The sequence below is a fragment of the Delphinapterus leucas genome, chromosome 17, assembly GCF_059928025.1.
Source record: "Delphinapterus leucas isolate spDelLeu-1000000601 "Yukka" chromosome 17, BTC_Dleu_Yukka2, whole genome shotgun sequence".
NCBI classification, from domain to species: Eukaryota; Metazoa; Chordata; class Mammalia; order Artiodactyla; family Monodontidae; genus Delphinapterus; species Delphinapterus leucas.
Genome location: NC_143145.1, coordinates 14328076 through 14341056, shown reverse-complemented (window position 1 = coordinate 14341056; position 12981 = coordinate 14328076). Strand labels below are relative to the sequence as shown.

The following is a 12981-nucleotide window of genomic DNA, read 5'->3' as shown; positions in this document are numbered from 1 at the left end:
AAATGGCATCACATGGTAGACCCTTTTATAAAGCAAAGAACCCTTTTAAGACAGGAAGAATTACTATCCAATGCACATCCTATTTACTTATATATTTGTATTTGTCAATTTGAATTTTCATGGTAAAGGCCTTTTCCAACTCCAGCATATGGTAAACCGATAATGAATATTTGTTGACTAAATGAACAGAGTTCAAAATCAAGGCATACCCATATTTGATAATCATATTTGTGTGTGGGTAGATAACTCATAAGGACAAATAGTTTATAGCTATTTGTTCCCATAAGAATCTTGCAGGGGAGGAAAAACAGGCCTTTGTTATGCCCATTTCACAGGTGAGGCAACTGAGGCCTATAAAGAGTAACTGACTTCCTCAAATAAGTATCTGAAAAGTCTGATGGAAGTTCAGTCCAGACTTTGCCAGCAGGGAAAGCCCCAGCAATGAAGTCAGGAAAATTTTAGCTCACTTGTCCCCTTGGCTGACTTGATCTCAGGACCTGTCAAGAGTACATGTCTGTCCTCCCAGGCATGCAGGCTGGAGGCCCCCAAAGCTTCAGCCCTTTCTTTTTCCATATCCTGTTGCCTTCCAGGGCTAGATATTCAACTCTGAAATCTGTGCCCTATTCTCCAGTCCCCTGTCTTGGCCCAAATGCCTGTTCTCCATCCCTGTCTCTCATCTCAGGCCCTCCCTGTGGGTGACCCTCTGCCCTTGAGTACATTTGTTTGGTTGTCACTTACTAAGCCCCTCCTTTATAACAGACACTGGGCTGGGGACTGGAGACACACGGCTGAATAAGACATGGCCTCTGCCCTCTGGAACACAGCTGAGTGGATAGTGCCATGAGAAAAAGCTAGATGGAGGACTCAACAGCGCTTGGCAGGACATTTAAATTTGACTGCTCTGCAGGGGAAATCTGTGTGGGGTTTTGAAGGATGAATAGGAGTTCATCAGATTGGCAGTGGGAGGGGAGGGAATTCCAGTGGGAGGAAAGAGCACAGGCAAAAATGCAGAGGTGTGAATTAGTAAGATCTGTTTAGGGCCCTACCAGGAGCTGGCATGGGTATGTTGCTAGCGAGGAGACAAGAAAGGTGAGACTGGAATGGGAAGTAGGGCCAGGAAAGCGGGTGTTTGGATTTTATCATCTGAGGGTCCCTGCCAGGTTTTTAGGCCAGGGCCTGATGTGATCAAATTTAAATTTTAGAAAAAGTACTCTGATAGCAGTGTGGGGAATGGATTAAGGAGCTCAAGGATACATTTTGTTTTGTGCACCATTATATCTCCAGCAGCTAGTAGGTACACTGGGAGAGTAGGTGCCCTTGTATGTTGAAAGGGTGAATGAGTGATCCAGTTAGCAGCTTACTGCAGAAAACCAGGAGAAGTTTCTGAACTAAGATCATGAGAGTAGAGAAGAGTGGATTGACATGGGAAAGGTACAGGGTTTGTATCAGTCAGGAAAATGGAACCCAGGCCAGGAAGTACAGTGGAAAAAAATTAAAGCGAGGAACTAGTTATGAAGGCATTGGAAGAGCAGAAACAAACATAGAACAAAACAACACAGCGTGCAGTGTGGGCCCAGAGGTTATCAACATCGCGAAGCTGCTTCCACCCTAGGGCAGGAGGGATGAAAGTTGTGTTACTTGATCCCAGGAGCCAGAGTGCCTAGAGCAAGCTATGGCCAGGAAGAGGGAGGCGGTGCCTTGGTCGGGTCCCCCAGGAAGCCGACTGGAGATGGAGATTAGCATGCAGGAGGTTTATCAGGGAGTGCCTGTGGAAGGGGAGGGAAGGAGTAGGACTGGCTGGAGAGAAGAGCTGTGCTGGAGGCAATCTCAAGGAAGAACTCAGTTGACCCTAAATGGGCGGCTGAAGCTGGGTTGCCCTTCAGAGTTGGCTCAAGTTGGGGCGAGGAGGCTGGACTCCACAATCACCTGTCATTGGATGTGGACCTCCTGGGAAGGGAGTGTGAACTGGGGCAAGGTAGCCCTTCTCAGTTGAGGCAGTTTCCAAAACTCCCAAAAGGTGTTCCTAGCAGTCCCGGGGTGGAGGGTTGGGGGTGTGTGGGTGGATAAATCCTTCATTCCTGTAGGGAGATCTGGCAGCACATGGCAACAGCTACACAGAGGGGCTGCCTAGCGGGGCCTGGGCCACAGAGGAGGTGTAACCAGTGCCCAAAGCAGCACCCTCCCATCTCTCTCCAGGGCCTCCCTCTGTGCAAAATGGGCTGTAAGCCAGTGGGCAAGGGAGCATGAGAAATAGTCTGCAAGGGGCAGCTCCAAGAAGCTGAGGAGGGGGCGGCAGGGGGTGGCTGTGAGACCTAGCAGGTCTAGGATGGACCCAGTGACAACTGAGTGGGGGATAGGAAAATGGTGGATTCAAGGGGAAAAGACTGCCAGGGATTCTGGCCCTGGGGATGGGTGGTGGTGATGCCTTTCTCTCAGAAGAGGCACTGAGGGAGATGCACACCTTGGAGGAAGATGCTGGTGGCCCATGCTGAGTTTGCCATCCAAGTGCTGATGCCCGGCTGGCAGCTCAATGGATCTTAAATAAATAGCACAAAATGAACTTGAAAGAAGGAAAACCTCTGGTGGGTTCTCGCCTGGTTACAGGATTAAGTGCAGCCTTCTCAGCAGGCATTGGAGCTTTTCACATTTCCCCCAATGACACGTGCAGTGCAGGCTCGGCTCCGGCCTTGCAGCCACCCTGGCCTCTTTAAGCTGACCCTACCCTTCCCTACATCCCTGCCCTCCCCCCACCCCACCCCAGCAACTCGTTTACAATCCCACACATCCCCCCAGGTCAAATGCCTTCTAGGGGGAATCCTCCCTGACTTCTCTTTTCTCTGTACAAATTGTAATCTTCCCTGAGTTCCCACAAATGCTTAAGAGATTGAATGCATTCAGTAGCTATTTGACCACAGCAAGTAACTTAACTTTGCAGGCTTCCTCTGTGTGAAAAAGGGCAAAAAATAACCCCACTGGGTGGCTGTAAAACTGCAGTGTGTGTAAAGTGCACGTTACAGACTTCAATTAATGTTAGCTATTATTACTAGTTTTCATCTTCTAATCCCTAGCGTCTAGTTTAGCAGATGCTTCATTAGTATTTGTTGAACGAATGGAGATTTGATATGGAAAAGGATTTATCCTTGGGGCTCGACCTGGTTTTAGAAAATGAAGTATTTAGCAGAAGTACAGAAGGGACTGTCTGATAACAGTTATCAATGTTGGGTGTCCAGGGACTCCAAATGGACCTGGTTCTCGAAAGAAAGAAAACCGACAGATTCTAGGTTGTCTTTTCACGGAACTTTGTGCAGGGTCTGACACACATCTCGAGCTCACCCAAATCACGTTGCACGAGTGCATGCACACGCCCTGGCAGGGTTGCCCGGGTGTAGGCAGCATCACTGTCGGTGGCCAGGATGACTTAGACTCCGCTCCCCGGCCACCACGGAACCGGGCTGGCCCCGGCGTCCTAGACCCTGCCGCGCGTGTGGAGGCTGGGGAGAGGGCAGGAATTCGGCGACGGCCACGTGGGCCCCTTCCGCCCTCTCCCCACATCCTTTGTTTCCCACCGGCCCCGGCTCAGGAAGCTCTTTCTGCGAGTCACCGCGAAGGGGCGGCCCGAGAGCCCGGAGGAGCTATTTCCGTGCAATCCGGGCGGGCGGCAGGCGCGGGAGGGGCGTGGAGGTGGAGGCAGCGCAGAAGGCCCAGTGTTTGCTCTTATTTCATCCAACAGAAGGTTCTATTTGTGGAAGCGAACAGACGCTGGGGATTAGAGCTGGGAGGGGGCGGGAAAAGGAAAAAAAAAAGCCACATCCACTACCACGCGCAGGTCTTCCCCGGAACCACCGCGTGGGGGTGAATGAGTGATTCTGGAATTCATCACCTTCTCTCTCCTCCCTTCCTCCGGCTACCGCCGGGCCTCGGCGACGCCCACGGCTCCAACCGGAGGTCCCAAGGCTTGGGGCACTGGGGGGATCCCCGGGGCAAGAGGTGTCACCCCGCGGCTGCAGCGAGCGGCGGGTGCTGAGAGCCCTGGTGCGCGCGCCCGCAGTCCATTGTGCTCGGAGTGAATGGTGAGCGCGCACCAATCAACGGTTGCTTCGACCCCCACGGCCCCTCCCCTCCCGCCCACTTCCCCAGGACCCTGACGTCACGGGAACTTTTCCTCCGCCCCCTCCTCCGGCTTCTCGCGCTGAGCCCGCGGCCTGCGGGAGGGCGCGCGCCTCCTCCCGCCTAGACCGGCTCGGGGGGCGTGTGCGCGCGCAGGACACGCCACCTGCGCCGGAGCGCGCTCTGCCCGAAGCATCCCCAGCCGTCGGGCCACCCCCGTCGCCCCCGCCGGCCCAGCTGCACCTCCCCTCCGCTCCGGTGACTGCTCGCCCGGCGGCAGGGCCCGAGTCGTCGCAGCCACCTCATTGCACAACCCGGCTTCCCAACTGTTTACACAGCCCGGCCTGTGAGTGTATGTGTATACAGCGTGAGTCACCGGGAGGCGGAGGAGGTGGAGGAAAAGGAGAAGGAGGAGTGCACTAGCCGGGATCGGTGCGGCTCACACACTCACTCACACTCAGTTACCCTCTCCGAGCGCGTCTGTCTCGCGCACACTCACGCCGGGAGCCCGGAGCGCGTAGGATCCCGGGCGCCGCGGAAAAGTTGGTCCAGCTTTCGCTCCGGCACTTCTTGCTTTGGGAAGTGCATTTGCTCCGTGGCTCCGCCGAGCCTGCGGAATCCTGTTCTCGCTGCTCCGGACCTCGGAGGCCGCCGCCGCCTCTGCTTCCCCGACTGTCGGCAGCCTCTACAACAATAGCGAGGCTCCCCGAGCCGGTACCCACGGGGATCCGGGGACCCGAACCGGCCTCCTTTCCCCGGACGCGCGGCCACCGTGGTCCTCGCGTGTACCGCGAGCGCCCGGGAGCGGCTCCGGCTTTGCCCCCCGTGGGGGCAGAACCAAGCTCCGTCTGCAACCTCCATCCCGCGGGCTGGAGTAAGTCGCGGCGCCGGCGCCGACCCAGTTGCACCTTCCCGCGCCGATCGGAGGACGTACAAAGCCGGGGCCGCCCCGGCCGGGGACGGGATGCGGGTCGGTCCCGTGCGCTCTGCTATGAGCGGCGTCTCGCAGCCCCGCGCTCCGGCCTTGCTGCTCCCGGTCGGCCGGGGCGCCCCGGCCAAACGCCTGCTGGACGCGGACGACGCGGCGGCCGTGGCGGCCAAGTGCCCACGTCTCTCCGAGTGCTCTAGCCCCCCGGACTACCTCAGCCCCCCTGGCTCTCCCTGCAGCCCGCAGCCTCCGCCCGCCGCTCCGGGGGCTGGCGGCGGCTCCGGGAGCGCGCCGGGGCCCAGCCGCATCGCCGACTACCTGCTGCTGCCCCTGGCCGAGCGCGAGCATGTGTCCCGGGCGCTGTGCCTCCACACCGGCCGCGAGCTGCGCTGCAAGGTAGGCACTCAGGGGCTGGGACCCGGGACCCGGTGGGGGGTCGCGGGGTGAGGGGACCCGGTGGCAGGCAAAGGTGTTTGGGGTCTCGCCCACCGTCGCCCGGGGGCCGAAGGTGCCATCAGGGCTTGGGCTTGGGGCAAGGCGGATAAGGGGGTTTGAGCCCGTTAAGGCAGCATTTGACCAGGGTCACCCTATTGGGGATTGAGGGGTTCGGATGGAGTGGTATAGTGGGGGCTTGGCGGTCGAGAGGAAGTGCGGTGCTCAGTTGCTTTACAACATCTATGTTATTTGCTTAGCGCCGAGTTTAGTGCGTGGCGTTCCACATAAGTTGTGGAATTGATATGGATTCCAGGGCCATGCCATTCCCACTTTCCCATTCTCCTCGCTTCCCCCGCCCCTCGTTCTGGAAGGACGCCCTGCTGTGGGTGCCTCCTTGGAGCTTGGAGCAGCTGGCAACTCTCTTGCTGGGGCTGCGGGGCACCCGGGCTCAGCCGTGGGTGGTAAGGGGGCGGGAAGTCCGTGTTGGGCTCCGGTCTTGGGGATTCCGGCTGAAACCCGCGCTGGAACCGGAACCCTGTCCTCCCCAGAGAGTAGTCTGAGAGGGTCTTCCAGCGAGGGCGGGGGGTATTTGGCCGGAATAGAAATGTTGGAAAGCCCACACCGACTAGGAACCCTCGCTTCCATTCATGTCTTGCTTTTCCGGCCCGCGATTTTCCTTTGAACATAAGGGGCTCCATCCTGGAGGGGATACAACTCTTGCAAACAGGATCCTCCGCACTCTCCTCCAGCGCCCATAGACGCAGAACATTCCCACAGGCCATGCACCCTTTGCGAGCTGGACACCCGGGCCTCAGACATCCCTGAGAAGCCTCCGGGCTGCTCGTTTTTACCGGAAACATAGGGTCACCCCTCAGTTTAAGTCGCTCTTTGGTTTTCCGCAACTCACCTGACCCCCCGAGCTCCCCTTCCCTGGCCTCGCTGCTGCCACCTACTGTCCGACCCGAACGAAACTTCACGTGTGTGATCAAGCCCAGTTTAAAGGGGGGCAAAAATCTTTTCTTCGTGGTGGCTGGGGAGCAGAGCTCAGAGGGTATGAGTGTGGGCTGGGGTGGGAGGAGGGGGGCAGCGGAAAGGTTTTTCGAGCTGGTGCCGGAGCAGCCGAGCGTCAGAGGTGGGGTGGGTCTGGTCATTGTGCAACCCCTTCCAGTTCCTCCGAGCAGATAATAGCTGAATCCAGATGGTGACAACCCGTGTGTCACCGTTTCCAGTTGAGTCTAGGATATGAGTAACCGGACTAAACAAAAGGCCCTTAAAGAGACCAGCCAGCTTCTTAGAGAAGATGCTACCCATGTCCCGAGTGAAAGTGGGGATGGGAGTTGGTGGGGGGGGAGATAAGTAAACAAATGAACCCCCCCCCCCAGAGGATCCCGTATCCCTCCTGTGGGAATTTTAACTCAAGACTGCTTATACCTGAGTCACAGCCTCGGCAGGTTCCTTAGGGCTGTGTTGACAGTCTTGCGCTTGGAGTCATCTGTTCCTTCTGAGTAATGACAGAGCTGTACGTTCTCCAGCTGTATGTTCTTCCACTTGGAGGCTGCAGAGTCACCATGTCCTGTGCTCTCTTTGGTCTGCAGGAGGTCACGCATTTCCAGAGGCTGCTCCTGGAGATCCCAGGGGGACCTCTATCAGCCACTTTGCACAGCATTACCTGCCAACGAGAAAGGGCCACAGAGGGTGGGGACTTAGGAGCTTAGCTCTCTGGAGCCGGAAGGCCATACCTAGAAGACTTCTTTTAAACCATCCATATGGTAGCTCTTTGGAGATTTGCCAGCCCTAGATGCTACTGCTTTTGGGTGTTAGGAGTAGCCCAGGCTGCATCAGGTGGGGTTGCAGAGCTAACAGGGGTTGCAGGAGGTTGGGGTAAATGAATGGAGCCTCACTTTCAACCAAAGCCCAGAGATTGAGAACTGCAGCCCAGCCCAGGATCTGGGAGGCAGCCTCTGCTTTTCTAGCCTCCTAAGTGAGTCCCCTTCTCTCTGCAGGTGTTTCCCATTAAACACTACCAGGACAGAATCCGGCCTTACATCCAGCTGCCCTCACACAGGAACATCACTGGCATTGTGGAAGTGATCCTTGGGGAAACCAAAACCTATGTCTTCTTTGAGAGGGACTTTGGGGACATGCACTCCTATGTGCGCAGCCGGAAGAGGCTGCGGGAAGAGGAGGCTGCCCGGCTCTTCAAGCAGATCGTCTCTGCCGTTGCCCACTGCCACCAGTCAGCCATCGTGCTGGGGGACCTAAAGCTTAGGAAGTTTGTCTTCTCCACGGAGGAGAGGTGAGCGGCCTCCACAGCCTCTCCTGTGCCTTTTGACTCCAAAACAAGGGTGCAGGTCGAGCAGTTAGGTGCAGGGTATTGGTTCAAAACAACACCAAGGGCTCAGTTGTCCCAGAGTTAGTCTTTAGAAATCCTCTCTCCAGAGGGGCCAAAGCCAAAGTTGGTTATTCTGCACCCTTGTGGATGTGGCCTGGGGACACCTTGGTGCATCTGTGGGATGTCACGTGAGGACAGGATGCCCTCCCCGCTTCCACCCCAGGATCAGGTTTATTCCCCATCGTTGTCAGAAAGGTCAGTTCTCCTGCGGTACAAATGTCAGTCTGCCCTTCACAACATCCATTCCTAGAGGATGTCTTCAAATCCTTGTTTATACCGAGTGGGGTTTTTTTTCTTGTTTTTTTCCCCCCTGTTTATTTATTTATTTATTGTACCTAGTAAGTATCACAGAGCTGGTCAGACTGTTGTAGTTGCAGAAACCTATCCCTTTCCTTCACACCACACTCCTATTATGAGTCAGGCTTGGCCCCCAATATTTTCTCCCCATTCTCCGGTGACTTTTTAGACGTCTTGTTTGGATGCGTCTTCAGAAGATAGCCACAGTTGAATGAGAAATGGAAGCTGGCTAGAATTGGTTGCTAAATATAGATCATGGCTTACCTCATAAAGAACAAGATGAGCTCGATAAGACAATAATGTGACATTAAGATTCAGAGTTGAGGTTTCAGTTGAGAATTCAGGAAGCCACAGGAGATAAACCTTACCTGATTTTAAGAGGTGGGCCACATCCCTGTGGAAAGATTAAAAGCAATACCATTGTAGAATTGCACAGGTGGGTGTGTGTTACTTCGTTATAGGTATTCATGCAGGGCTCACCCCACCTGTGTTTTTTTTACCCTTGACTTCAGGTCCTATGAAAAAGTATAGGGTTGAGTTGCCAGAAAGCATGGCTTTGTGTCTGACCTTGCAAGAGTCATTGGATCATACTGATTAGCAAAGAAAAGCAAAGTGTTGGTAATGAAGAAGTTTCCAGTTCCTGGAACACTCTCCTTTGGTATGGTGATGTATCTTCTGAAACACACCTTACACACCTCCTTGCTTACTGTGGAAATCTGCTACCGCACAGGCGAATGTCATGTGCATGGAGTTTGGCAACCCGAGGGTTAAGCAATGACAGGCTGACGCTATTCGTGTAACCAGCACAGGTGCAGGGTTTTAGTACTACAGCAGCCAATCAGTGACAGACAGTGTGGGTTGAGTCATATTTTCCGTTTACAGAACCAATGGGTATTTTACATAACGACGGGAGGGGGGGACGGGGGGGGGGAGGTCAGGCTGAGGACATACTGAAGTTAGCACATGTATACTACACTCCAGGGAACAGGAAGGCAGGAAGAAGAAGAAGAAAAAAACAAAAAAGAACTAGACCTTTGAGAGGAAAAGGAATTGACCCAGTAGCCCGTACAAAATGTTTGCGTCTAACTTCGCAACGAGTGACTTACTGACACAGGGCTGTTTCAGAGAAGCTGGGGGGAGCATAAGTGACCACCATGTATTGGAGACTCCCCACATGGCTCTGGGCTTTGGGGGAGCCAAGAGGCTTGAGTGGCTGGATCTGAACAAGGAGGCACCTGCAGCTTCATCAGAGAGCCTTAACTAAAGATGTTTCAAACCTTAGTTGTTAACCTGAAGAGATAAACCCTTACCTGAGTAAATGAGCTCAGGTGTTGATGTGCCATCCTAGGGTATGCGTGCGTGTGTGTGTGTGCGTGCGTGTGCGTGTGCACACATACGAGGGCGTTTTAGGGCTCCTGCATCTTTCAAATCCACCAGCTGCTTTTCTTTGTCCTTTCTGTCCAGGCTAAGCATTCTTTGCAATTAAACATCCCAATAAATGTAATTAACATTCCATGTACATTTCCCGTCATGGCCGTCATGGCTTGGGCTCAGGTGGACAGAATCCCCTCTGTGTGTATATATCGATGTGAACAGGAGTGCTAGCAACCTGTGTGCAGTAACAGTGACCTTGGGCTCCGTGTTCTGTAATGTTCTGTAATGCCAAGCAACGGGTCCAAGTAGCCCTGGCAGTCAGTGGCATGATAAGAGATAAGATCGGCTTGTAGGATGCCCAGGCTCTCCCTGAAGCAGTAGGAGAAACTGCTCTTCCCTGATAGCTTTTGGAGAAATGTCAGCATTCCCCTGAGACAGGCTCCCACTGCTGCAATGTGAACTTTGTAAATTGTGTAACCCCTATTAGGATATGTCTTATAAGCTGTAGCATAATGAATAGTATTTGGGGCTTTGCATCATACCCTCCACCCCAGGCTCTCTCTCAGTACTTTGCTAATGTTTATTGCAGTTTGTATTGGTTTGTGAAATCCTGAGTCCTCCAGGGTGATGCAAGGCACTGCTAACTGGATGAAGGGGTAACTGGCATTCCTTGGGCCTTTGCGATGAGTACTTGTGGGCGCTATTATTGGGAAGGCCTTGGTTTTCATAGTAGCTGGAAGTAATGGCTTGTTTCCTCTCTCCTACAGAACCCAGCTCAGACTGGAAAGTCTAGAAGATACACACATAATTAAGGGAGAAGATGATGCTTTGTCAGACAAACACGGCTGCCCAGCCTACGTGAGCCCCGAGATTCTCAACACCACAGGGACCTACTCCGGAAAGGCGGCGGACGTTTGGAGCCTCGGGGTGATGCTCTACACCCTTTTGGTGGGACGCTACCCCTTCCATGACTCAGACCCCAGTGCCCTTTTCTCCAAAATCCGACGTGGACAGTTCTGCATTCCTGACCACATTTCCCCCAAAGCCAGGTGCCTCATTCGCAGCCTCCTGAGACGGGAGCCTTCAGAAAGACTCACTGCTCCAGAGATCTTACTCCATCCCTGGTTCGAGTCTGTCTTGGAGCCTGGGTACGTCGACTCAGAAATAGGAACTTCCGACCAGATTGTTCCAGAGTACCAGGAGGACAGTGACATCAGTTCCTTCTTCTGCTAATCCCCAAACCTCAGAAACCTCATAATTCTCACACATGGCATTTCCATTTCTAAAGATGGACAGGCCTTTCCTGCAGAGCTGTTTCCCTTAGTGAACCTTCGCCAGCTGTCCCTGTGTCAGATTTGGGGGTTCCGCATCTTTTACAGGTGGCAAGGAGTATGGATATCCTACAGCATGTGATCAAGTGAAATGAACATTCTAAAGGGAGAGGAAATGAATCGCACAATGGCATTTTGGGCAATAACCATATTTTTAACAGGGTGACAAATAATTTGGGCCAATAAACCTGCCATCTTCGAACTTGTCTTTGGTAGCCAGACTTTTGCTACCCTAGCTTCTCTGATCGGAAAGTTGTTTTTTCTGGTTTGGTTTAACACTCACCCTTTCTTCATCTTTTCGGAGCAGACTGTTTCAGGGGCATAGGAGCCTGCCTGAACCACGAACCCAGAATTTCTCCTCCATTTCCTGCCAAGACCTCATTTGCACTAATGCCTTCTTTCTGACCTTGAAATGCGCCCTCCCATCCCTTCACTATAAAAGCACTTACCAGCTAACTGTGGAAAAGTATCATAAAAGATTCAAACTCCTGGCTATTTTAGAACTCTGAGCTCAGACAGAGAGACTGGAGACTTTTAACAAGAATTTGAGCACTTGGAAACCATTAGCTTTCTTGGTTCCCCTCAAATATGTTAGCATTTATCCTTTACTTTTTTCCCCAAGACCATCTCAGGGTGGAGCATTTTGTCTAGGAGGAGAAAGATAAGAAGGCTCTCCACTCCCTCTCCCAAGAGCAAATGTTAAACATCTTTGTGCTTCAGAGAAAGTGAATTTTGGTTAGTCTTAGACAGTTCTCGGACTAACTTCCAGAATTATACTTTAACCACCCCCATGGGTATGGTCTGCAGTTTTGCATGACAGGTTGTGAATATTTCAGATGTGGTGTGGTTTATGAATACATCTGTATCATCAGTATCTGGGATGAAATAGCAAGCCCCAAATCTTTAAACTTGAAAGGGACGTTAAAAGTCATCTGGTCCAACTTCTTTCGTTTCTCTGCCACCTCCCAATGCAGAAATCCGCCCCCCGACACACAGCTTCTTTCACAGGTTGGGTCTGCAACCTCTTTTTGAATGCTTCCAGAGATGGGAACTCACTACCTACAAAAGATAGAGCTTAACAAAGAAACTGCAACTTGCATTAAAAAAACAAGTACAGATGAAATATCAGTAAATAGACAGTACTGAAGTCAGGTGATTAAACGGGTAAACCAAACATACTGTATTTTGAGAAATGGCACAAAAACAGGCAGTCACTTTTAAGGGCTACGCCTAGGCAAACTACTAACATGCATTGTGAGAATACCGTGTATACCTCACGTACTGTGTACTTTGTACATATAGTGTACCTTTTATACATATGTCCGATTTTTTTGTTGTTGTTTTGGCTCTGACGCTTGTTCTGTTGTCTGTGTCTGTCTGAATAACCTGCGTGTCTAAGGCCACGTGAAATGTGAATGATCATTGGCAATATTACCTTGACAGAATCATGGGACTTGGAGAAGAGGGAGGACAGAAGCCTCTGTCCCACTAACGTTCTTATGGTTGCTTGAATGTTGTATCTGTGATACATGACCCGGCTGAGGACTCTGGGCTGGCTGGGGCTTCGAAACACTAGATCCTTCCTGTACATGTGTATATATGTGAGACGGCTGTTTCTGACTTGTAGAGAAATTTTAATAAATCTGGTTTCGTAAATGGGTGCAGTGACTTTCTTTGGAGTCCAATCTGCCACTGCCTGGTGCACTTTCACACTGAGGCTGCAAAGGTCTCTGGCATCAGGGCCTGGGATCTCGAGGAGGAGACGGAGAAGTAAACAGGTGATGATTATTATGTATGACCTTTGACAGCTGAGCCCATTCACTTTTTCCATTGAAGTGAGCAAATTCATTTTGATGGGTGAAACCAATTTGGTGAATCAGGTTGGTGAGGGCTATGGGTTGAATTTAGAGTCGGGAAACATTTCAAGAGGAGCATACATAAAAAAGTCTTGAGTTGTAAGAGTCCCTCTGACTTACGGTCCTTTTTAGTTCAGGGACCCTTGAGAATTTGATGAAAATCGTGGACACTTCTCAGAAAAATGTACATGTGTATCCAACAGAATTTTGTTGTAATTTCAGAGGTCCACATACATCCCTGAAGGCATCACAGGACTTCTG

At 52.2% G+C, this 12981-nt stretch overlaps 1 protein-coding gene across 1 annotated transcript; it reads left to right on the top strand.

Annotated features, from left to right (window-relative positions):
- The first annotated feature begins 4221 nt into the window (after window positions 1-4221).
- Window positions 4222-12524, top strand: TRIB1 (tribbles pseudokinase 1). The gene is made up of 3 exons (XM_022554024.3): window positions 4222-5431; window positions 7474-7766; window positions 10301-12524. The coding sequence occupies exons 1-3, from the start codon at window positions 5072-5074 to the stop codon at window positions 10764-10766; spliced, it is 1119 nt and encodes a 372-aa protein (XP_022409732.1). The 5' UTR covers window positions 4222-5071; the 3' UTR covers window positions 10767-12524.
- Window positions 12525-12981: the final 457 nt, after the last annotated feature.

What these genes read in the sequence shown, in the direction of transcription:
- TRIB1 (XM_022554024.3), top strand. Translation starts at nt 5,072, where the DNA reads ATGCGGGTCGGTCCCGTGCGCTCTGCTATGAGCGGCGTCTCGCAGCCC. An exon ending in GCCGCGAGCTGCGCTGCAAG is followed by an intron (nt 5,432 to 7,473) that starts GTAGGCACTCAG and finishes TTCTCTCTGCAG; the next exon opens with GTGTTTCCCATTAAACACTA. An exon ending in GTCTTCTCCACGGAGGAGAG is followed by an intron (nt 7,767 to 10,300) that starts GTGAGCGGCCTC and finishes TCTCTCCTACAG; the next exon opens with AACCCAGCTCAGACTGGAAA.